The following is a 24,405-nucleotide window of genomic DNA, read 5'->3' as shown; positions in this document are numbered from 1 at the left end:
CCCCCTACCCCCTCCCGTCTCCCTCCCCCCTTGCTCCTCCCCCTCCCTCCCCTTCCCCTCCCCATCCCCCCTCTTCTCTCCTCTCCCCCTCCCCCCTTCCCCTCCCCCCTCCTCCCCCCTCCCCTCCCCCTCCCCTCCCCTCCCCTCCACTCCCCCCTCCCCTCACCCCTCCCCTCCCCTCCCCCCATGACCGTCCCTTTCCCCCCTACCCCCTCTCCCTCCCCCCTTGCTCCTCCCCCTCCCTCCCCTCCCCTCCCCTCCCCTCTCTCCTCTCCCCCTCCCCCCTTCCCCCTCCCCCCTCCCCTCCCCCATGACCCTCCCTTTCCCCCTCCTCCCTCCCTCCCCTCCCATCCCCCCTCTTCTCTCCTCCCCTCCCCCCTCCCTCCCCTCCCCCTCCCCTCCCTCACCCCTTCCCCTCCCCCCCTTCTCCATTCCCCCTCCCCCTCCCCTCCCCCTCCCCCCTTTCTCCATTCCCCCTCCCCCTCCCCTCCCCTCCCCTCCCCCCTCCCCTCCCCCCATGACCCTCCATTTCCCCCCTCCCCTCCCCCCTCCTCCCTCCCCTCCTCCCCATCCCCCTCTTCTCTCCTCTCCCCCTCCCCCTCCCCCTCCCCCTCCCCTCCCCCCTTCCCCTCCCACCTTTCTCCATTCCCCCTCCCCCTCCCCTCCCCCCTTTCTCCCTCCGCCCTCCCCCATGGCCCTCCCTTTCCCCCCTACCCCCTCCCCTTCCCCCTACCCCCTCCCCTTCTCTCCTCCCCTCCCCCCTTGCTCCTCCTCCCCCTCCCCATCCCCCCCTCTTCTCTCCTCTCCTCCTCCCCCTCCCCCTCTTCTCCCCTCCCCCCTCTTCTCCCCTCCCCCTACCCCTACCCCTCCCCCTCCCCCCTCCCTTCCCCCTCCCCTCCCTTCCCCCACCCAGCAATGCCGGGTACTTCCCATGGCCAGCTGTACGTGGGCTGCTCGAGGGTTGGAAAACCAAGCAATCTTTATGTCTTGGCACCAAGTAAGAAAACCAGAAATGTTGTTTACCAAGAGGTTTTGAGAAATTGACAATTGACAAAACGTCATGTAGGAAATGTACTGTGATATTGCTCTAAAATATACATGTTCTTTTCATCATATATTTGTCTTATTCTTATTCAACCCGGGCGAAGCCGGGTACCTCAGCTTGACGACATGACTTCCGTCTTCGTGTGTGTGTGTGTGTGTGTGTGTGTGTGTGTGTGTGTGTGTGTGTGTGTGTGTGTGTGTGTGTGTGTGTGTGTGTGTGTGTGTGTGTGTGTGTGTGTGTGTGTGTGTGTGTGTGTGTGTGTGTGTGTGTGTGTGTGTGTAGGTGTGTAGGTAGATATTGATTGATTGATTGATCAAGGCACCTCCTAGCTTTAATGGTGAGCACCAGCCACTAATTATGTCATTGGTTAGATTTTTTGCAGTATGCCGTCCTGACGAGGGTTAATAAGCCCGAAATCTGGATTGGCGGCTCTGCTTGATGTTTAGCCAATGGGGACCAATGAATAAATCTCTGTCTGTTGACAGAGTGGCCGGGCTGAGGCCTCCGGGTCGGAGGTGACGCTTTGGTCTAGGACTTCGGTCCACAGGAGATCGGGACAGCGCTCATCACGCTGTTATGTCGTTGATTTATATATATATATAAATAAATAACCTGAATATAATGTCATTTTCTGTTCATTAGAAGGTTTTGTCAATCAAACCAATGAAACTATAAAGGAGTTTTGTAACATTTGTTGGACAGTTTATATGTCATCACTGGTCTATAATGTTTGCAGACATATTTGTACAGATTCCTCGACACTCTCTGCACCAATTGGAACAATCAAGACCAGCCTTTAGACAGGAGCAGTGCATATTCTCATATCCCATCTTGCAGTTACATCTCACTACTTCGAGAAGTGTTTTTGGAGCAATTTCCATGGCACATTCTGTCTGTAGGCAGCAGTTTACCCTCAGAGCTTTCCAGCTAAGGGTCTGTGGATTTCGATTTGTGGCTCCTTCACCATACTTGCACTTGATACACACGAATGCTGTGCTACTTGGCAGCTGATGGTGTGGGAGGCAGGCTTGTAGACAACATGCATTTTAAAGGCCATTTTCCCTGCTAGAGTGGGGGTTAGCCTTGCGGTCCCCATGACAATCTTCTCCATTTTGCCCTATTTTCTGCATCTCTCCTTGTTAACCCCCTTGCCCGCATTTCTTCTTCCACCATCTTTAGCCAAGTCTTTCTCGGTCTTCCCCGTCCTCTGCTTCCTTCTACATTCATTTCCATCACTCTTCTCAACCAGTCACTTTCATCCTTCCTCAACACATGACCAAACCATCTCAACCTGTTCCTCTTCACAGCATCAATCACAGGCTCTATTCCCATCATCTTTCGCAATTCATCATTTGTCTTCCTCTCTCTCAACGATACTCCACACATCCACCGAACCATTCGCATTTCCACCCTTTCCAGCCTTCGTTGCTGCTCTACGTTCATTACCCATGTCTTGCTCCCATAAATCATAACACTTCTCACACATGCAGCATACACCTTTCCCTTCAGCTTCAACGACACTCCCCTCATCATCAGCACGCCACTCAGTTCCCGAAACCTCTTCCATGCACATCTCACTCGAGCAACCGTTGCCGAGTCTGATCCACCTTCTCCATTCAGCATGTCTCCGAGGTAGCAAAATGTTTTCACACCTTCCAGCTTCACGCCGTCTCCAAGATCCAACTCAACATTTCCTCCATCTGCAGCTCCCTCTGTGCACACCTTACATTTGAATGTAGCTGCCACACTGGTTAATGACCCTCTCAGACCACTACATTTTTGATGAACCCAGTCAGCGCACATTGTACATTGAATGGAGTTCACTCCGACACCCTTCCTACACACAGCACAGGGCCACTTCCCAGTTCTTTCCACCTCACCACATGCTTTACCACTTGCCATCACCTTCGTCTTTCCGATATTCACCTTCAGACCTTTTGTCTCCATACATTCCTTCCACGTGTTCATCTTTTCCTTCAGTCCATCCATACTTTCCGCAATCAACACCAGATCATCTGCATACAACAACTCCCACGGTAAACCCTCCTTTACGTTCTGAGCCAGCACCTCCATCACAGCTACAAATAGTAGTGGACTTAGTACCGACCCCTGATGCACTCCCACCTTCACCTCAAACTCACCACTGTTCCCGTCCTTCGTCCTTACAGCTGTGCGCGCTCTTTTGTACATTGCCATCACTATTCTGATCAACCATTCCTCCACTCCTAACTTCCTCAATGCCCATGTCAATACTTTGCGTGGTACCCTATCGAATGCTTTCTCCAGATCAACAAACCCAAGAAACAACTTCTTCCTCTTCTCCATGTACTTCTCCTGCAACTGCCTCACAATGAAAAGCACGTCTGTCGTTCCTCTTCCTGGCATGAATCCAAACTGCATTTCGTCGATCTTCACTTTCTTCCTTATCCTCCTCTCCAACACCCTTTCCAATACCTTCATTCCATGCTCCAATAACTTTATCGCTCGGTACGAGCCACACTCCAGAGGGTCACCTTTCCCCTTGTATAGAGGGACGAGGGTACTCAGTTCCCAATCCACTGGAATGCGGCCTTCTTTCATCACCAGATTACAGATCTCTGTCATTCTCTTCACACCCCAACTTCCTGCTGCCTTCAACATATCTCCCACAACTCCCGTCGGCCCTCCCGCTTTTCTACCCTTCATTGCTTTTATCGCTTCCTCAACTTCCTTCTCAGTTATCTTCTCTGCCGGTCCTAAAACAGGGTTACTCTCTATGTTGCCATCCCATTTATTCTCTGTATTCAACAGCATTTCCATATATCTTTTCCATCTTCCTTTAATTCCATCTGGGTCGACAACGATTTGTCCCACTTCATCCTTCAAGCAACTCACCCCCATCACATCACACCTCTCTTTCGCTATCTGCTTTGGAATCCTGAATACTGCTTTCTGACCCTCTTCCGAATCCAAGCGTTCTCCGAACATTTTCCTACATGCCTCCTGCGCCTTTGCTACCTCTTTCTTTGCAGCCTTCCTGGCTGCCTTATAACTTTCATGCTCTGCTGTTTCTGCTCCCGTACCCTTTGCCTTCTGCCACTCCTTGAACTTCTTCCTCTTCTCGTCAATCCTCTTTCCAACTTCATCATCCCACCACCATGTTTCCGAGTGCCTCGGTGGTCCTTTTGTCCATCCACATACCTCACCAACGGCTCCCAACAGACTAGCTTTCATCGACATCCAACCACTTTCAAGCTCAACCACATCATCCTCGACCCTACTCAGCCTCTCTTTTAATGCCTCCCTTACTGTCACCTCTTTCAACCTCCACACCTTCATTCTCGGTTGGTACTTCACCCGCCGAGCTCTCCTCGCACCTTTCACCCTTACGTCGCAGACAACCAAGTGGTGCTGTGAAACAGCCTCCTCCCCCGGGATCACCTTTGTGTCCCGGAGGTGCCCCCTATCTCGCCTACGCACCATCAGGTAGTCAACGGTTGTCGTCGACCCACCTGACGTGTATGTAACAAGCTTATTATCCTCTTTCTGGAACTGAGTATTACAAATCAACAAATCAGCTCCATCAGCAAACTCCAAAATCCTTTCACCTTCTCCATTTCTCACACCATATCCGTAACCCCCATGAACTCCGTCAAAACCATCCATACTCCTTCCCACATGTCCATTTAGGTCTCCTCCTACCACAACAACTTCCTCATCTTTCACGTGTTCCATCAGCTTCTCTATCGCACACCAGAACTTGTCCTTTTCTTCATCGCTTCGACCAACCTTCGGAGCATATCCCGAGATGACGTTCACCAAGAGCTTTCCAATCATCATTTTCACCATCATCAACCTATCACTCACTCTCGTCACACTCGCCTTACTGTCTACAAACTCCTCAGAAAACAGGACACCAACACCATTCACGCCCTCCAGGCACCCTTGCCACACAAACTTGTATTACTGTCTCTGCCCACCCTTCACCATTCTCACACCACTTCCCTTCCATCTCGTCTCTTGCACACAACATATGTCCACTCTTCTTCTGACCAATACTTCCACCACTTCTCCTGATCTCCCTGTCATTGTCCCTACATTCCATGTCCCAAACCTCAGAAACCGATCTCCACTTCGGGCTGTACCCTGCCCATATGTAGTTGTAATTGCCATGGTTCCCTTTTTAGGTTGTAGGCTGCACAAAAATCATACTAGTAGCTACCTTCTGGTGAAAACACGACAGTCTCAGCTTATCTAGTGTGTTCCCTGCTGTGCATTTGTATAGGCATACTGGAGCGGCTTCTCCGGCACTGACTATGCCATACTGTGTGGCATTCTCATCCAGAAAGATGTGAGCTTGTGTTTTGAAATGGTTATCAGAACGAATGTGGTTGAGAGAAAGTCCTTTTCCAATGCTGAATACCCGAAAAGTCGTATCACAACCGAGGATGGCATGAGTAAACAACATATTGTTTCGGATATCTCTTCCCAACATCTTTCGGACAAATTTAACGATCCAGCATTGTGGGTTTTTCGTGGCTCCTGTCCTTATTTCTGGCTTGAAGAAGAAGTCACAAGAATAATCTTTGAGATTAAAACAGAGGAGCACAAGAAGATCTGTGGCGTTGCTACTAGAATGGTTTGGTTTGACAGCTGACTGCAGATTGTATAGCCATCTGTACTATCAAAACATCTGCATCACTTATGGCATGGTGAGTTTCACATCCACCTTCTTCCAGATGTTCACTGAGAAGCTTAATGGATCGCTGCTTGCTGTCCTTGTTGAACAACAACAAAAAAATCTTCCTTTTTGGATTCCATGACCATGCTACCCAATATATCCACAGTTGGTCTCGTTTGTCTCCCTCTCCGTCGTTGATGGGCACTATCTTTTGTGAACACTATTTCCTCATACTCGTCAAACACAATGATGGAATTTCCATACTTTCTGGTGACGTAGATGGTATACTGCCTACAGATGTCATTATAGGTTGTATTATGCTGCCACGGAATCCACCATCGAAAACGTACTGGCTTTGACCTGTTGGTCCAACAATGCTTACAGGCATCAAAGCCCAGATCGCATCTGCCAGTGCTGGTTTGTTTGCAGACATCACAATATGCCTTGCTTCAAAGATTGCTGGCGGATAGTTGCAAAGTTCGAATTAGAAGGTGTTTACGAGCTAATCAATCTGTGAGCCAATGAGTTGAATGAGTCTTTGAGACAGCAATTGCGGATCTATCTGGATTGTATCATTGTTGATTTTGACAGCTGATGCACAAATTAGCACAATTTCATCTTTTTCCTGAAGGTGTGTTGCAGAACCTCTTTCTCTGTCATCAATTTCAAGATGTTGTTTCCTTTATCTTTTGCCCTGTCTACGTTTACCTTGCTGTTAGCATTGATACCAGTTGCAATACTAAGACAACATCTCATACATGGCTTGCATATGTAGTTCCCAGATGCCCATTCGTTCTCCTTTGAGGAACTTTAGTAAAAATTCCATCATCTTCATGAACTGCTGCTACAATTTTGCTGTGTGTGAGCCATGCATGGCTTGTTTTTTGTCTCGAGCCTTTCAACAACTCTGACCAACTCTTGCAATGTACAGGCTTCTTGAACAGTCGTCTTACCAGCCAAAAGTTAATTGTGCGGATTACCTACAACTTCCAGATCTGTCTGCGTTGTTTGTCTGATTTGAAGTTTGATTTGCGCCAGTCTGATTTGAAGGAGTCTGTTCTGGTGCATGGGATAGTTGTTCTGTTATGACGGTTGAATTCTCATTATGAACCTCGTTCTCCATTTCACCTACATTCTGACCTGGAGCAAACAAAGTGGCTTTACACTGAACTCTTCTGAAACGATCATGGCATGGAGAGCTCAATCTACAAGAAACAGACCTCAAACTGCTCGATGAACTGCTTTTCCAGTCATTGTGTGAGTGACTGCATTTTTGGGCATAAATGGGTTCTTGTAGTTCCTGTATCCCTGATCCTTCCATTAGGTGACCAATGTAGCTGATAAAGCTCACCTGAGTGTGGAATCCACCTAATCTCACCACTATGGAATGTAATGGGCTGTTCTCTGGTTAGCTCTCGATTACCTGTAGGGCTTTCCACCAGCGTGTCTAGTCGATTGTTACGATAGGTATTACTTTGTAAAGGCTAGCATGCTGACATATGAACTGAAGGATCGAGTACAACTCTTGCGATTGACAGTACACTACCTACATCAGATTGATAGATGAACACCGTATTAGTCACAAGGACCATTGGTCAATGTTTATTCAAATTAGGTCTAACTATGTTTCATCTATATTTATAAAATAACCATCTAGTTAAACAAAACATGTCCCAGCAACTCTGCATTTTCCAAAATGTTTTGACTTGTCCAAGTGTAAAAAAAAAAAAACTGCTGACAAGTGGGAATTATCAAAATTGGGTTATTTTGCGAGTCATTTTGCATTTATGTATATGAAATTACAGCCAAATTGGCTCATCATGTGTTTGAATAGCTTTGTTGATCGTGAAAACCATAATTTAGCATTTACAAAAAAATTGAAAAATACGAATTAATATTGTCAAAATGTGGCAATCAAACTCAATGGCAGCCATCTTGGATTTATGCAAAAAAAGCAAACTTTGCCTGCGTATATTTTTCTAGACTTTTCGGATGTTATTCTGGAAACCTTTCTGATAAATCCAAAGATAAACCTGATGTTGCTACTTGTGATTGGTTTAGTTGTAATATACTGTAGAGTGTAGATTGACTGGACTAAACACATGGCAAGAGCAACTTTTGACCTTTAATTAGTTGTTTAGCTTCACCAAGTGTTGTACTTGACTTAAAATTAGCTTTCTTTACTCACCAATAGGGTGAGTTAACAGTATCCTATAATTTGTGTGCCTAGAAAGGTTTTCTGGTTCATTTAAAATTGAAGTTTGGTTACACAAGTGTGCTTACCAAAAACAATTAATTTTGAGCCCTGGTATGGGTATTAAGCTCTCCACAACTACGGTTATTTTTTGTCACCATATATGATCATGAATACTTAATTCAATCAATTGGTCTTTGATTCTGTCCTGAGCATACTTTGGCGTGTATGGGCAGGTTGGTAGGGTTTACCCACAAGCAGTATACTTCCCAATCCGCACGCTCTACCTCACACTCAAGATAGAACAGCGCGAACGCTACAAGACCGGCGAGGCATCTGCCAATGCTGCAGATCCACGGCGTCCAATTGCCACGACCGTATCTGGTACGAAGCCAGTGGTCACTCCATCAGTTGGCACCATAGCTGGTGCTGCGCTCGGTGCAGGGGGTTCCCCAGGAAGTGGTGGAATCACACAGGTAGAAGGAGGAACAGCTGGTGAGTCTTAAAATAATGTCCTTAATTATTTGTTTTTCTTTTCATCCCTTTCGATTTTCATTGGATGTAGTCTTGTCAGTCATATCGGTTTTTTTTCACAGTTTTTTCCTCAATTTTATTTCTCCTCTTCCTATCCCTCCCAATCACATTCCTTCCCAGAGGGCGCCCAGGTGCCGACAGCACCTAGCGGCACAGATCCTGGACCAATCCGTGCCACTGCTCCAATGTGGCGCTGTTCTCGCATCATGCACATGCAACGCGAGTTGCACCCCACGCTGCTATCCTCACTTGAGGGTATTGTGGACCAGATGGTTTGGTTCCGTGAGAACTGGCATGAGGAGGTGAGGAGATGATGCCTGCCTAACCGAGCTATCTAACTTTGGCATTGTACTTGTTTGTACATCTATTATTCAGGACATTCATTGTTCTTTGCAGCACATAGTTTCATTCCAATTTTGGTATTCAGACTTTGTAAAATTGAAACATTTTAAAGCTGGTTGACCAGCTCTTATGTCAACCTGGAGTACAGTTATCCATGTTTTCATTGCTGGTTGGTGAAACTAAATCAAAACAATTTGTCATTTCTGGGGTTTTTCAGGTCTTGCGCCAACTGCAGCAAGGTCTGGCCAAATGTTATTCGGTGGCATTTGAGACACGAAATTCGGTGGCAGAGGCACGGATCACTCCACACACGCTCAACTTTGTGAAGAAACTCGTCAGCACCTTTGGTGTGGGCCTCGAGAATGTGTCCAATGTGTCGACTATTTTTTCCAGCGCCGCATCTGAGTCATTGGCAAGACGCGCCCAGGCTACAGCACAAGACCCAGTGTTCCAGAAGCTCAAGGGACAGTTCACAACAGGTAGGCATCATATGATTATTATTCTCAGTGGGTATGAAGAATAAGTAGTCCACCAGAATTGTAGGCTGTCATAGCCAAGATGATTGGTCCTTCCAAATAGTCTCTCATTCATTCTTTGGCAAATGAAAGCATGAAATGAGATTTCTGCTCATTTAATAGAAAGCCATCTTTTTGAGTGGGATTAAAGGCCATCTGTATTGTGGTGTCACATGGACCATTAATACTGGCCGACTGAACCCCAGTACAGGTCTGATAAAGGCCTCCACAAATTCCGAAGCATTTATTCATAGTACTGCATTCAGTTAATACTACTATTCCCCATGGACCACCCAGATGAAGCTGAAACTGGCGATGAAACACGCACGAAAGGCACCAAGCGGGAAAATGCTTCTTATAATAGAAAGGCGTTTATTTACAATTTTTTTGGGGGGAAATGGTGGACATGATGATAAATAAATGATGGCACAGATCTGGTGGTCGACAGACATAGCTAGGGATGATGGGGCATGCAATATAAAAAAAAAAAAAAAAAATGATGGGGCATGCAATCTTATGTACAAAAGAGATATGGCCTATTTCCATCTATTGTCTATCTGTGTTCGAAAAGGCTTCTTCAGCCAAAGTGAATTGGAACAAAACGAGCGCCTTTTGGCTTGGTCCGTTGTGTCACTTGGCACCAAGACTTCCTGCTCCTCTCTCATGGGTCAACGATGGCGTGAAATACCTTGGATTGTTCTTGGGTAATGACGCCACAGTAACAAAGAATTGGGCTGGTCTGTTGGATCTTGTTGAGGGAAAACTGCAAAAATGGAAAGGTCTGATCACACAACTGTCTTATCGTGGAAGGGTCTTGATGATCAACAGTTTGGTGGCTTATACCCAATGGCACAGGTTCTTTGTGCTGCACCCTCCGGTAGTGTTGCTTCAACAGCTCCAGAAGTGCTTTGTGTCCTTCTGGGATGGAAAGCACTGGTTGCGACCCGAGGTCCTCAGTTTGCCACTGACCGACGGAGGCCAAGGCCTGGTTAACATAAAGAGCCGATTAATGGCCTCTCGACTTTCGGTTGTTCTGCTCATGCTGTACACGCACCCCTCTCCACCATGGGTTAACGTTGCTCGTCGCCTTTTGCAGCAGGCTGGGAGACTCAGCGATGACCACGCTCTATTCTTGATGGATTTATCCCTTCTTGATATGTCTCCCCTCTCTAGTTTCTATCAGAGTGTGCACTAAACGCATGGCGAGCCTTAACGACAACAAGAGCCACACATTCATACATAAAGTAAAGGTTTCTGGTAGAGCCTTTGTTTTACAATTCTCATTCAACGCTTTGTCGCTAAGAACGTAAAATCGGTCGCCGATCTTTTAAGCCCAAATGGCAGTTGGATTAGAGCCGATGCACTGGCAAGCGTGGTTGGCGTGCGATCCTTCAGAATTGTGGCATGCATGTTATGTAGTGTCGGGAGCCTCATTGGGAGCGAGGCCAAGCAAACAATGAACAAGGTGCTTCTCTTTCTACCTTTCCTGAACTTATTTGCAAGTTTTCTCTTGCTAACTCTCCTCCTTGTACCTCCCTTAGCGTAGGCTTCAATGGTTTTCCGAAACAAAAAGACCTATTTGGGTTGCGTAAGATTTATTTTACAAGGGCAAATGACACAGCGGAGGATTCGATGGAGAGACCTCTTGCCTTGTTCTCCCCTGTATTTTCCCAATTGGAAAGGTTTCTATCATCCTCCTGTACCACCATGACATGGCGACCTCCAATGGAGACTTGCACACTGGATCCTCCCTTCTAACCACTTGTTACACCGTTTTTCAAATCTCCTGGCAGATGAATGTCCTTTTTGTAAGAAGTCCGAAAATCTTTTCCATATCTATGTTGAATGTCAACGGTTGGCTCCTTTGTTTATTTTTCTTCAGTATTGTTTTGTTCGGATTGGTTTGTTTCAACACTTGTTTTTTCATTTATGGCTTGGACATTTCACACAAAAATTCTAATGATGTGTTAGCCAATTTCTTGCTTGCTCAGGCAAAGATGGCAGTGCACAAATCAAGAAAAAGGAAACCTAATGGTCTCGGAGTTGATAATAATAATAATGCATTTATTTTATATAGCGCTTTTCAGGGAGCCCAAAGACGATGAAAATGCTTTCTTCTTGTTTAAGAATCTTGTGATAAGCCGTGTAAAATTGGACTTTTCTTCTCAGTAACAGGAAGGCTATCACAGTTTGAAGCCAAATGGTGCATAAAATAAGTTATTTAAAAAGTCCTAGAGAAACGTTTGTTGTTTTGTGAAATGTTTTGCATATAATCCACTGTATTAACCTTTTGTTTCCTGCTTTTCCCCCTGAAATGAGAATGTGACCCCTATTTGGGGTTTTCTTTTCTATTTTCATAATAAAAAGATATAAAAGTCAAAAGCCCTCTCTCTCTCCCCCTGTCTCTCTCGATCTTGATCTATCTCTCCCTCTCTCTCTCTCTCTTCCCCCCCCCCCCGTCTCTCCCCTACATCTCCTCTTTCTTCCTCCTCCTCCCTCCCCTCCTCCCTCCCCTCCTCTCCCTCCCCTCCTCTCCATCCCCCTCCCCTCTCCTCTCTTGATATTCCCATCAGTGAAGCAACCTTGCGTTGCACGGCAACACCGGGTTCCTCGGTTATTACCATATAATTCTAAAGCGATACCGGACTAGTCGGCATAATGGTTGCAGTGTTGGCTCTGAGTTTGGGAGGTCGGTGGTTCAGACCTGGCCGAGACGTATCAAAGACTTAAAATGGTACGTCTGCTTCCCCATCTCGACACTCAGCATTTGAAAGGATAGAGCATGGACAAACAATGCTGGGAAGGCAATGGCAATCCATGAAGTGTAACCCTTGCCAAGAAACTGCTGCAGTATAACCAATGCTCTTAAGAGTACGATTCATCAAAATAAAAATTCCGAAGGGGAAGTGTGCACATTCAGAATTTTGCCTTCAAACATCAGCAAGTCAAAATTAGCTTAAAATGCAAGCTTTACAAGACAACCCTTACATTATACTACAGGGTGTCCACAAAGTCGTGCATCATAGGAAAATATTTAATTTATCTAATGTATTGTTACGGTTCTCCCGCCGCCCTTCCTACCCCTACCAAGGGGGGATTAGGCCCCTTGGGCTTGCTGGGCTTGGCGGAACCGAGGCTTGAAGCGTCCCTTCCGGGCAAACGCAGAGTAGGGTCTCGGGACCAATTCTCGCTCGTACCTAATTCCCTGCGCTGCCACGGAAACAAGGAAACAAGCCTCGCACGAGCCACGTGTGGTTTGAGTACGCCGAGCGGATTGAGTACCATGTGGTCCGTGCAGTCTTAGTTAGTGGAACCCGATTGGAGCGGTTCTACTCGTACCACGCTTAGCCAATGAGGAAATCACGAGAACGATCGAATGGAAGAAAGGAAGAACACAGGTTTAATTATTCCCACACGTATGTACAATGATCGGGACGCAGAGACACAGAGCAGCACTTAAACAGTCTTAGTCTTATCTCCCGGACGCGGGCCCATCACACTTACACAGGGAATTGCAGGCAGGTTGATGTTCAGCCAAACGCGGCGACGTGGTCGTTCAGGAACGGCCCGTCCGGCTCTCCACAGTCCTCGTGCATCCCGCGAAGATGGCAGCAGGCGGGGGAAGGAAACCTCGTAGCGCGTCTCCCGAACAAAGCAGATGATGAGGTGGCACGGCAAATGCGGGACTCTCAGCGCGGCTGGCGATTACACAGCCGTTTTTCACTCGCGCGACTTAATGCACTGTATTATAGCGATCAGCCTCAAACTCAACCGAGCGTCACTTATCGAAGCGCGTATTTTGGCTCATGCGCGTCAGGCTTTGCCCGCGTATCTTGCACAGTTCTCGGACGCTCACAACTCCTCTTCCACGATTCCTCCAAGCTGGTTAGTGCGCGCGAGTTCTTCACTTCAGTCCTCCCGCGCTAGTCCTTCTGCTGCAAGTCCTTCTCATCAGCCCTCTCTCGCGCGAGTCCTGTTCAACGAGTCCTCCTGGGGGCTTTGCGCGATGGCTTATATAGCTACGGCCCCGAACCTTCTGGAACCCTTTCGAACCTTCTCACCACGCCCTGTGACGCAACGCCGCTGCCACCACCTCTGAGCCCTGATTGGCGGCTCGCGCTTACCGTCAGCTCTCTGCTGCTCCGCCCCGACCCTCCTAGCCTGCCTCGTGTTAATTCGCCCAAAATGAACCAAAGTCAGCGCACAGGGGCATGAGGCTTAGGGTAGCTGGAAAGTCGGCAGAAGTAGGGCCGATTCTCCTGACTCTACTCAACTCAGAACTAACAATGGAAAAGGACTAAGCTCACAAATACTAAGAAATAACTATACTACAAATGTACATGTTGCTTGTGTGACTAACTATGAGGGGGCAATTTAACCTTTTTATACAAACTGTACAAACTCCCGCAACAGTATTTATTTTTTAATGTTTTTTTTTTTTTTTTTTTTTACAAAACATGTTTTACAAAAAAAAAAGAAAAACGTTTTTCCCGTTTACAAACATGTTTTGAGATCGGTGGGACACATTTCGAACTACTGATGTAGCCAACCTTACAAATGTATGTTTTGCCTATGATGCGTGACTTTGTAGACGCCCTGTATTTGACACCACGTAACATCATACATAACATGTTGGGGGTACCAGGAAGCAAAATGAAGCAGGATGCCTCATTTGCATAACCCAGCATACAATCAGTGATGTCATCATTTTACATCACATTTGATTGACCATTTAATACATGGGGAGACAGGAGTGTTGAAGTGTTGAGGGAGGACTAAGGATGTTGTGTTGCCTTGATTATCATTTTCATCTGAGCTTATTACTCATGATGCTAGATCCCATATTGATCTCCACCGTCTCTACTAACACCCTTGTAATAAATTTAAAGGTCTGATGTCTGCTCTTGTCGTGCATGAAAACAAAAAAAAGATTGACCTTGGAGGAGAGGGGAAGGATATGTATTGGGGGCATATCGTTGGGTGGGGGTGGAGTTTGCCCCGACCCAACCCTGCACCTCAAAAATTCCACAATCTTGTCGAAGTAAAACGTTTTACCAATGACGGCCTGAGTTGAACCTTTGCTGACGTCTGCTGTTAATATTCTTCTCTCATCAGACTTTGACTTCAGCGTTCCTGGCTCCACCAAGCTCCATAATCTCATCTCCAAGTTGAAAAAGTGGATCAAGATTCTGGAAGCAAAGACTCGGCTGCTACCAAAGTTTTTCCTCATTGAGGAAAAGTGTCGCTTCCTAAGCAACTTCTCTGCACAGACAGCGGAGGTGGAGGTTCCTGGGGAATGCCTGCTGCCTAAACCCACGCATTATTACATCAAGATTGCCCGGTACTCTCGGAGTATTAGACCGAGTGGAAATTAATTTACTGTTTATTCGTTGGCTATTAATTCGAAACTTTGTGTGGCATTTTCAATGGCAGTTGAGAAGAAATTCACCTTTTACAACTATGCCCTTTGCAGCTTCATGCCGCGGGTGGAGATTGTGCAAAAGCAGGCAACAGCAGCTCGGCGCCTGTATATCCGCGGTCACAATGGGCGTCTTTACCCATATCTAGTTATGAATGACGCATGTCTCACGGAGTCGCGGCGTGAGGAACGCGTCCTGCAGCTTCTGCGTCTTCTCAATCCATGCCTCGAGAAACGCAAGGAAACTGCCAAGAGGCACCTGCTCTTCACAGGCATGTGACTTGACAAGGGTCTCGAGTTGTGTTGGTGGTTGTAGTGATGCAGGAATGAACTTCTGGGAGGTTGCACTGTTCAACCTGCAGTGCCTTTTCTGATTGTGGATTTTAGTTTCGGTTGCAGTAGCATTGATGGTAATAATATCCTGCGGGCACAGTGAGGTCTTGTAAGTGCTAATGCATGTGGTTGTAGCTGTGGTCGCAGTAAAGGTAAAAGATTAATGTCATGCTTGAATGTGGATGCAATACAGTTGTGTGCATGTGGTGGTTGCTATAATTGTCATTGTAGTTCTGGAAGGTGTGTGTGTGTGTGTGTGTGTGTGTGTGTGTGTGTCTGTGTGTGTGTGTGTGTGTGTCTCTGTGTGTGTGTGTGTGTCTCTGTGTGTGTTTGTGTGTGTCTGTCTGTGTGTGTGTGTGTGTGTGTGTGTGTGTGTGTGTGTGTGTGTGTCTCTGTGTGTGTGTGCGTCTCTGTGTGTGTGTCTCTGTGTGTGTGTGTGTGTGTGTCTGTCTCTGTGTGTGTGTGTGTGTGTGTGTGTGTGTGTGTGTGTCTGTGTGTGTGTGTGCGTCTCTGTGTGTGTGTCTCTGTGTGTGTGTCTCTGTGTGTGTGTGTGTGTGTGTGTGTGTGTGTGTGTGTGTGTGTGTGTGTCTCAGTGTGTGTGTGTGTGTGTCTCAGTGTGTGTGTGTGTGTGTCTCAGTGTGTGTGTGTGTGTGTGTGTGTGTGTGTGTGTGTGTGTGTGTGTGTCAGTGTGTGTGTGTCTCAGTGTCAGTGTCGTCTTCTTTCTCTATGTGGTAATAGTTGGAGCTGTATCGGCAAATTTGTTTTGCTGTTGATTATGACTTGTGGGTGCACATTTCTGTATATTTTGGGGGTTGTAGTTGCAGCAAAGTTAAATGTAATTCTGTGCTGTGTGTGCACAACAGTTCCACGCGTTGTGGCAGTCTCGCCCCAGATGCGTCTCGTTGAAGACAACCCATCGTCCCTATCCTTGCTGGAGATCTACAAGCAGCGCTGTGCACGAAAGGGTCTTCAACATGACAACCCGATCTCGCGCTTCTACGATCGCCTGGTGACGGTGCAGGCACGTGGAACGCAGGTCAGCCATCAGGTTGGTATTGTTTACGATTCATCCTTCCTCTTTGTTTCCTTCATTATAACATCATTGCACAAAATTAAATCGTCACTTGTCAGATCATATATGATATATTGATCTTTGAAGGCAGCAATGACCGCACTGCTCGAAGTGACGAAGTCTAACGCTGCACGGAATTTTATTATGTAAGAATAAGTTTGACTTTTGAATAAAAGACCCAAATTGACAATGTACACAAGTGCTTTTTTAAATTCCAGTAGTCTCTGAATTTTTTTGCAGATGGTGTCACCAAAGGATCTTAGACAGCTTTGTTTGAATATGTGACTATCAAAATAATGGAAGGATTGGTAAGCTGTATCAGGGGCCATGTGGGTGGGAACGCTGATGTCACCCAATTCTCGCACCCGTTTCCGACGACCGGCAGTACCAATCAGGTCTTCCCGTCAAATGCCAAACAAAGATGGCATCCTCACGCTACTTACGATAATTGAATGATAATGATGGCGATGATAATAGAGCGAACACAGATATGCTTCATAAATTACTCAAAGAAAGGACGCGAGGCACAAATCCGATGTTCCTCAACATCGGACGGACACAAAAACACGCACTTAACAACAACACAACAACATGCATTTTAAAGGCCATTTTCCCTGCTAGAGCGGGGGTTAGCCTTGCGGTCCCCATGACAATCTTCTCCATTTTGCCCTATTTTCTGCATCTCTCCTTGTTAACCCCCTTGCCTGCATTTCTTCTTCCACCATCTTTAGCCAAGTCTTTCTCGGTCTTCCCCATCTTCTACTTCCTTCTACATTCATTTCCATCACTCTTCTCAACCAGTCACTTTCATCCTTCCTCAACACATGACCAAACCATCTCAACCTGTTCCTCTTCACAGCATCAATCACAGGCTCTATTCCCATCATCTTTCGCAATTCATCATTTGTCTTCCTCTCTCTCAACGATACTCCGCACATCCGTCGAACCATTCGCATTTCCACCCTTTCCAACCTTCGTTGCTGCTCTACGTTCATTACCCATGTCTCGCTCCCATAAATCATAACACTTCTCACACATGCAGCATACACCTTTCCCTTCAGCTTCAACGACACTCCCCTCATCATCAGCACGCCACTCAATTCCCGAAACTTCTTCCATGCACATCTCACTCGAGCAACCGTTGCCGAGTCTGATCCACCTTCTCCATTCAGCATGCCTCCGAGGTAGCAAAATGTTTTCACACCTTCCAGCTTCACGCCGTCTCCAAGATCCAACTCAACATTTCCTCCATCTGCAGCTCCCTCTGTGCACACCTTACATTTGAATGTAGCTGCCACACTGGTTAATGACCCTCTCAGACCACTACATTTTTGATGAACCCACTCAGCGCACATTGTACACTGAATGGAGTTCACTCCGACACCCTTCCTACACACAGCACAGGGCCACTTCCCAGTTCTTTCCACCTCACCACATGCTTTACCACTTGCCATCACCTTAGTCTTTCCGATATTCACCTTCAGACCTTTTGTCTCCATACATTCCTTCCACGTGTTCATCTTTTCCTTCAGTGCATCCATACTTTCCGCAATCAACACCAGATCATCTGCATACAACAACTCCCACGGTAAACCCTCCTTTACGTTCTGAGCCAGCACCTCCATCACAGCTACAAATAGTAGTGGACTTAGAACCGACCCCTGATGCACTCCCACCTTCACCTCAAACTCACCACTGTTCCCGTCCTTCGTCCTTACAGCTGTGCGCGCTCTTTTGTACATTGCCATCACTACTCTGATCAACCATTCCTCCACTCCTAACTTCCTCAATGCCCATGTCAATACTTTGCGTGGAACCCGATCGAATGCTTTCTCCAAATCAACAAACCCAAGAAACAACTTCTTCCTCTTCTCCATGTACTTCTCCTGCAACTGCCTCACAATGAAAAGCGCGTCTGTCGTTCCTCTTCCTGGCATGAATCCAAACTGCATTTCGTCGATCTTCACTTTCTTCCTTATCCTCCTCGCCAACACCCTTTCCAATACCTTCATTCCATGCTCCAATAACTTTATCGCTCGGTACGAGCCACACTCCAGAGGGTCACCTTTAATAATAATAATAATAATTCATTTATTTTGTATAGCGCTTTTCCAGAAGCCCAAAGGCGCTTTGACAGAGTGGAAAACATAATGCATAACAATACATGAAAACAACAATTGCAAAAAGACAAGAATCAAGAAAACAAACAGCAGCGATATACGGCATATATATAAGACAAGAATCAAAAAGACAAGACAAGAATCAATAGGGAAATATTTAAAGCAAAAGGAGGGAGAAGGAGAAGAGATAGTCAGGGGTTAAATGCTGTGGGTTGAATGTTGAATGCAGCGTTGAACAGGTGGGTCTTTAGTGATGTTTTGAATGTGGTGAGTGAGGAGGAGTCTCTGATGGTGTGAGGTAGTGAGTTCCAGAGGGTGGGAGCAGCGATGGAGAAGGCCCTGTCCCCCCAGGATCTGAATTTGGTCCGGATGGAGGGGGTCAGGAGGTTGGTACCAGCAGAGCGGAGGTTGCGGGTGGGAGTGTGTCTGGAGAGGAGGTCAGCCAGGTAGGATGGGGCCAGGTTATGGAGGGCTTTGTATGTCAAGAGGAGGATTTTGTACTGGATTCTCTGGGGGATGGGGAGCCAGTGAAGCTTGTAAAGGACGGGGGTGATGTGGTCACGGGTCCGGGAATGAGTGAGTAGACGGGCAGCGGAGTTCTGAATGTATTGGAGTTTATTGGTGATTTTTGAGGGTGAACCATAGAGGAGGCTATTGCAGTAGTCCAGACGGGAGGTGATGAAGGCGTGGATGAGGGTTTCTGCAGCCGTGGAGGAGAGGGATGAGCGGAGACGGGCAATGTTTTTCAGGTGAAAGAAGGCTGACTTTGTGATCTGTTTAGTGTATTTGTCGAAGGAAAGGGTTTGGTCAAAGATGACGCCAAGATTCCGGATGTGAGGGGAGGTGGATACTGGGATACCGTCGATGTTGAGGGCAAAGTTATGGGTGGATTTTGTGAGCGTTTTTGGGCCAATGATGATTATTTCAGATTTATCACAGTTAAGCTTGAGGAAGTTGATTTGAAGCCAGGATTTTATTTCAGTGATGCAGTTTGTCAGGATAGAGTGGGTGTCGGTGGAGACGGACTTGGTGGAGATGAAAAGCTGGATGTCATCGGCGAAGCAGTGGAATTGGAGACCATGACGGCGGATTAAGTGACCGAGCGGGGACAGGTAAAGGATGAAGAGGAGGGGGCCAAGAACTGAACCTTGGGGGACACCTTGGGGGAGGGGAGCAGTGGGGGATTTGCAGTTATTGATGGAGATGAACTGGCATCTGTCAGAGAGGTATGATTTAATCCAAGAGAGGGCAGTGCCGGTGACGTTAAAGGTGGATTCAAGTCGGGTGAGGAGGATAGTGTGATCGATGGTGTCAAAGGCAGCGCTGAGGTCGAGGAGGACGAGAATGTTGAGGTTGCCAGCGTCAGAGGAGAGGAGAAGGTCGTTGGTGATTTTGAGGAGAGCAGTTTCAGTACTGTGGTTGGAGCGGAATCCGGATTGGAATGTTTCATACAAGTTATTGGCAGAGAGATGATGTTTGAGTTGAGTGGCTACAGCGCGTTCCAAAACTTTTGACAGAAAGGGTAGGTTGGAGATGGGTCTGAAGTTGTTTAGGGTGTCAGGGTTTAGACCAGGTTTTTTTAGAATGGGGGTAACAGCAGCAATTTTGAGGGAAGGTGGGACGATGCCTGTAGACAGGGAGGAGTTTATTGTTGCAATGATAAGTGGAGAGAGAGCAGGGAGGGAGGCTTTGACAAAGCTGGAGGGGATGGGTTCAAGAGTGCAGGTGGCAGTTTTCATTCCTATGAGGAGTTCAGAGAGGTCAGTAGGAGAGATTGGGGAGAACCGAGACAGGGGATGGCAGGACAAGGGGGGGCAGGTGGTTGGAGGGGGAGCGGGTGCGGCGGTGGTCAAGCTGTTGTAGATGTTGTCAATTTTGCGTTGGAAGAAAGAGAGGAAGGAGATGCAGTTGTCTACTGTGAATGACTGGGTGGTGGTGTTCAGGGGGCGGAGGAGTTTGTTTATTGTCGAGAAGAGTGCTTTTGGGTTTCCGGAGCCAGAGTGGATAATTTGAGAGTAGTAGGCAGAGCGGGCGCGGGAGAGGGCATCTTTGTAGTGTTGTATGTGGTCCTTGTAGGCTTGGGAGTGAACTGTGAGACCCGTTTTATTGCGGAGTCTTTCAAGTTGGCGAGCACGAGTTTTCATCAGGTGGAGTTCAGGGGTAAACCAGGGAGCAGAATGGGTGAAAGAAACTGTTTTGGTTTTTACAGGCGCAAGCTGGTCAAGGCAGGAGGAGAGAGTGTGGTTGTAGTAGTCAGTGAGGTCGGAAGGGGTGTGGAGGTCAATGAAGGGAGAAGTGGACATTTTTTCAGAGAGGGTGGATGAGAATGAGGTAGGTGAAAGAGCGTTTAGCTTACGGAAGTTGATTGTGCGATAATGCCTTGGTGTTGGGGCGGGGATGTTGATGGTCAGAGTGATGGCTAAGTGGTCAGAGAGGGTGAGGTCGGAGCCATAGAGATGGTGCAAATTTAATCCAGTGGAGCAGACAAGGTCCAAAATGTGACCACGGATATGGGTAGGAAAGTCGACATGTTGAGTGAGGTTAAAGCAGGTGAGTAAATCAGTGAAGTCAGTGGTTATTGTGGAGTCAGTGGAGTCCATGTGGATATTGAAATCACCATGGAGGAGGATTGAGGGGGAGAGGGAACATAGCTGGGTCAGAAAGTAGGAGAAGTCAGACAGGAATGATGGGTGTGGTTTGGGAGGGCGGTAGACGACAGCCATGACTGACTGCGTGTGACCAGAGAGTTTTAAAGCCAGGTGTTCAAATGATGGAGCAGATGAGATGGAGATGAGGTTGGTCTTGATGTCTTGACGGTGGATAACGGCAATTCCACCACCTCGGCCCTCCGAGCGTGGTTTATTGACGTAGGAATATCCATTGGGTGTGGTGAGGTTGAGTGTGTAGTAGTCCAGAGGTTTTTGCCAGGTTTCGGTGAGACAGAGAAAGTCCAGTTTGTTATCCAGGATGTATTCGTTCAGGATGAGGCATTTATTGTTGAGGGACCGGGTGTTGAACAGGGTGAGCTTGATGTTGTTTTGAACAGCAGGGATGAATTCAGGTGATTTAGCCAGGGTTCGTAGGCAAGAGGTGCGATCGTGTGGGTTGCTGTGACCAGGTGCGCTGGGACGAAGAGTGAGAGTGCGCTGAGCCGACCAGAGGACGGGGATGGAGTGACCTGATTGCAAATAAACAAACTTGCGACCGGAGCCACGGTGAATGTACCTGGGTCGTCGGAGGAGTCCATTTGATTTGATGGCAGAGATGCATGATGGGGTGGAGCGGGTATTGAGCAGAAGAAGCCTTGCGGCGGAGTACTTCAGAGCCATGCCAGGCAGGAGCGAAGGGACGAGTACGAGGCCAAGGTCGAGGAGGCAAAGCGGCAAACGCAGCGGCAAACGCAGCGGCAAACGCAGCGGCAAACGCAGCGGCAAACGACTGCAGCCGCTAATCAAGACCACAGCGGCAAACAAGGCCACAAGGCCACCGGCAAACAAGGCCACGGCCACAATCAACGGGAGCGGGCCTTTCGAATTCCGTATTCCGTACCATCAAAAGCAGATTCCGTTATCCAGCCGGAGAACACGCGGCACGTGCGGGTGTGAAAAGGCAGGACAGGTGTGAGATGTCAGGTCAGAAAGGTAGAAGCAGACCCTGTACATCCATCCAGTCGGAGAAGCGGCGAATATGCAACGCCAGCGTCCTCTCGCAACCGAACCCAACCGAACCTTTCCCCTTGTATAGAGGGACGAGGGTACTCAGTTCCCAATCCACTGGAATGCGGCCTTCTTTCACCACCAGATTACAGATCTCTGTCATTCTCTTCACACCCCAACTTCCTGCTGCCTTCAACATATCTCCCACAACTCCCGTCGGCCCTCCCGCTTTTCTACTCTTCATTGCTTTTATCACTTCCTCAACTTCCTTTTCAGTTATCTTCTCTGCCGGTCCTAAAACTGAGTTACTCTCTATGTTGCCATCCCATTCATTATCTGCATTCAACAGCATTTCCATATATCTCTTCCATCTTCCTTTAATTCCATCTGGGCCCATAACGATTTGTCTGCAGTTCATAACGTTTGGGTCCATAACGTTTGGGTCCATAACGATTTGTTTGCAGTCCATAACGTTTGGGTCCATAACGATTCGCCATAACGATCTGGGTCCATAACTGCAGTAATTCTTTCCTGATTATTTCCAAACTGACTTTCCACGGAGATGGGACCTGAGCATAAAAGAAGAAGAATTAAGTCTGACAATGCAAGGGTAGGTGAATATGGTGGACTTGGCAACAGGTCACCACCACAATTCTTTTTCACACCTCATTGTGACATGATGCATGTGTGATTGAGCCATTGTCATGAAGAAGATGCATTCGCTCCTGCCTGGCATGGCTCTGAGGTACTCCGCCGCAAGGCTTCTTCTGCTCGGTACTCACTCCACCCCATCATGCATCTCTGCAATCAAATACCACGGACTCCTGCGACGACCCAGATACATTCATAGAGGCTCCGGTCGCAAGTTTGTTTACTTACATGCAGGTCACTCCATTCCCGTACTCTGGTCGGCTCAGCGCACTCCCACTCATTGTCCCAGCGCACCTGGTCACAGCAACGCACACGATCGCACCTCCTGTCTGCAAACCCTGGCTAAATCACCTGAGTTCATCCCCACCGTACAAAACAACATCAAGCTCGCCCTGTTCAACACCCGGTCCCTCAACAACAAAAGCCTCATCCTGAACGACTACATTCTGGATAATAAACTGGACTTTCTCTGTCTCACTGAAACCTGGCAACAACCTCTGGACTACTTCTCCCTCAACCTCACTACACCCAATGGATATTCTTGCATCAATAAACCACGCTCGGAGGGCCGAGGTGGTGGAATTGCCGTAATTCACCGACAAGACATCAAGACCAGCCTCATCTCCATCTCATCTGCTCCATCATTTGAACACCTGGCTTTTAAACTCTCTGGTCACACACAGTCAGTCATGGCTGTCGTCTACCGCCCTCCCAAACCACACCCATCATTCCTGTCTGACTTCTACTTTCTGACCCAGCTATGTTTCCTCTCCCCCTCAATCCTCCTCGGTGATTTCAATATCCACATGGACTCCACTGACTCCACAATAACCACTGACTTCACTGATTTACTCACCTGCTTTAACCTCACTCAACATGTCAACTTTCCTACCCATAACCGTGGTCACATTCTGGACCTTGTCTGCTCTACTGGATTAATTTTGCACCATCTCTCTGGCTCCGACCTCACCCTCTCTGACCACTTAGCCATCACTATGACCATCAACATCCCCACCCCAGCACCAAGGTATTATCGCACTATCAACTTCTGTAAGCTAAACGCTCTTTCACCTACCTCATTCTCATCCACCCTCTCTGAAAAAATGTCCACTTCTCCCTTCGTTGACCTCCACATCCCTTCTGACCTCACTGACTACTACAACCACACTCTCTCCTCCTGCCTCGACCAGCTTGCGCCGATAAAAACCAAAACAGTTTCTTTCACCCATTCTGCTCCCTGGTTTACCCCTGAACTCCGCCTGATGAAAACTCGTGCTCGCCAACTTGAAAGACTCCGCAATAAAACAGGTCTCACAATTCACTCCCAAGCCGACAAGGACCACCTACAACACTACAAAGATGCCCTCTCCCACGCCCGTTCTGCCTACTACTCTCAAATTATCCACTCTGGCTCCGGAAACCCAAAAGCACTCTTCTCTACAATAAACAAACTCCTCAGCCCCCTGAACACCACCACCCAGTCATTCACAGTAGACAACTGCATCTCCTTCCTTTCATTCTTCCAATGCAAAATTGACAACATCTACAACAGCTTAACCACCACCGCACCCGCTCCCCCTCAAACCACCTGCCCCCCCTTATCCTGCCAACCCCTGTCTCAATTCTCCCCAGTCTCCCCTACTGACCTCTCTGAACTCCTCATAGGAATGAAAACTGCCACCTGCACTCTTGACCCCATCCCCTCCAGCTTTGTCAAGGCCTCCCTTCCTGCTCTCTCTCCACTTATCACTGCAACAATAAACTCCTCCCTGTCTACAGGCATCGTCCCATCATCCCTCAAAATTGCTGCTGTTACCCCCATTCTGAAAAATCTGGACTTAACCCTGACACCCTAAACAACTTC

At 47.6% G+C, this 24,405-nt stretch overlaps 1 protein-coding gene across 1 annotated transcript; it reads left to right on the top strand.

Annotated features, from left to right (window-relative positions):
• Positions 1 to 918: 918 nt before the first annotated feature.
• On the top strand, positions 919 to 16,270 carry LOC144889296 (transformation/transcription domain-associated protein-like). Its single transcript, XM_078769400.1, has 7 exons — positions 919 to 997; positions 8,136 to 8,394; positions 8,554 to 8,735; positions 8,993 to 9,254; positions 14,406 to 14,631; positions 14,764 to 14,981; positions 15,906 to 16,270. Exons 1-7 carry the CDS (start codon positions 932 to 934, stop codon positions 16,190 to 16,192), a joined length of 1,500 nt encoding a protein of 499 aa, XP_078625526.1. The 5' UTR covers positions 919 to 931; the 3' UTR covers positions 16,193 to 16,270.
• The last annotated feature ends 8,135 nt before the right edge of the window (positions 16,271 to 24,405 follow it).

This window comes from Myxine glutinosa, unplaced genomic scaffold, assembly GCF_964187855.1.
Source record: "Myxine glutinosa unplaced genomic scaffold, kmMyxGlut1.1 SCAFFOLD_2335, whole genome shotgun sequence".
NCBI lineage: Eukaryota > Metazoa > Chordata > Myxini > Myxiniformes > Myxinidae > Myxine > Myxine glutinosa.
The sequence above is the reverse complement of the archived record's forward strand: the minus strand, read 5'-3'. Positions and strand labels throughout refer to the sequence as shown.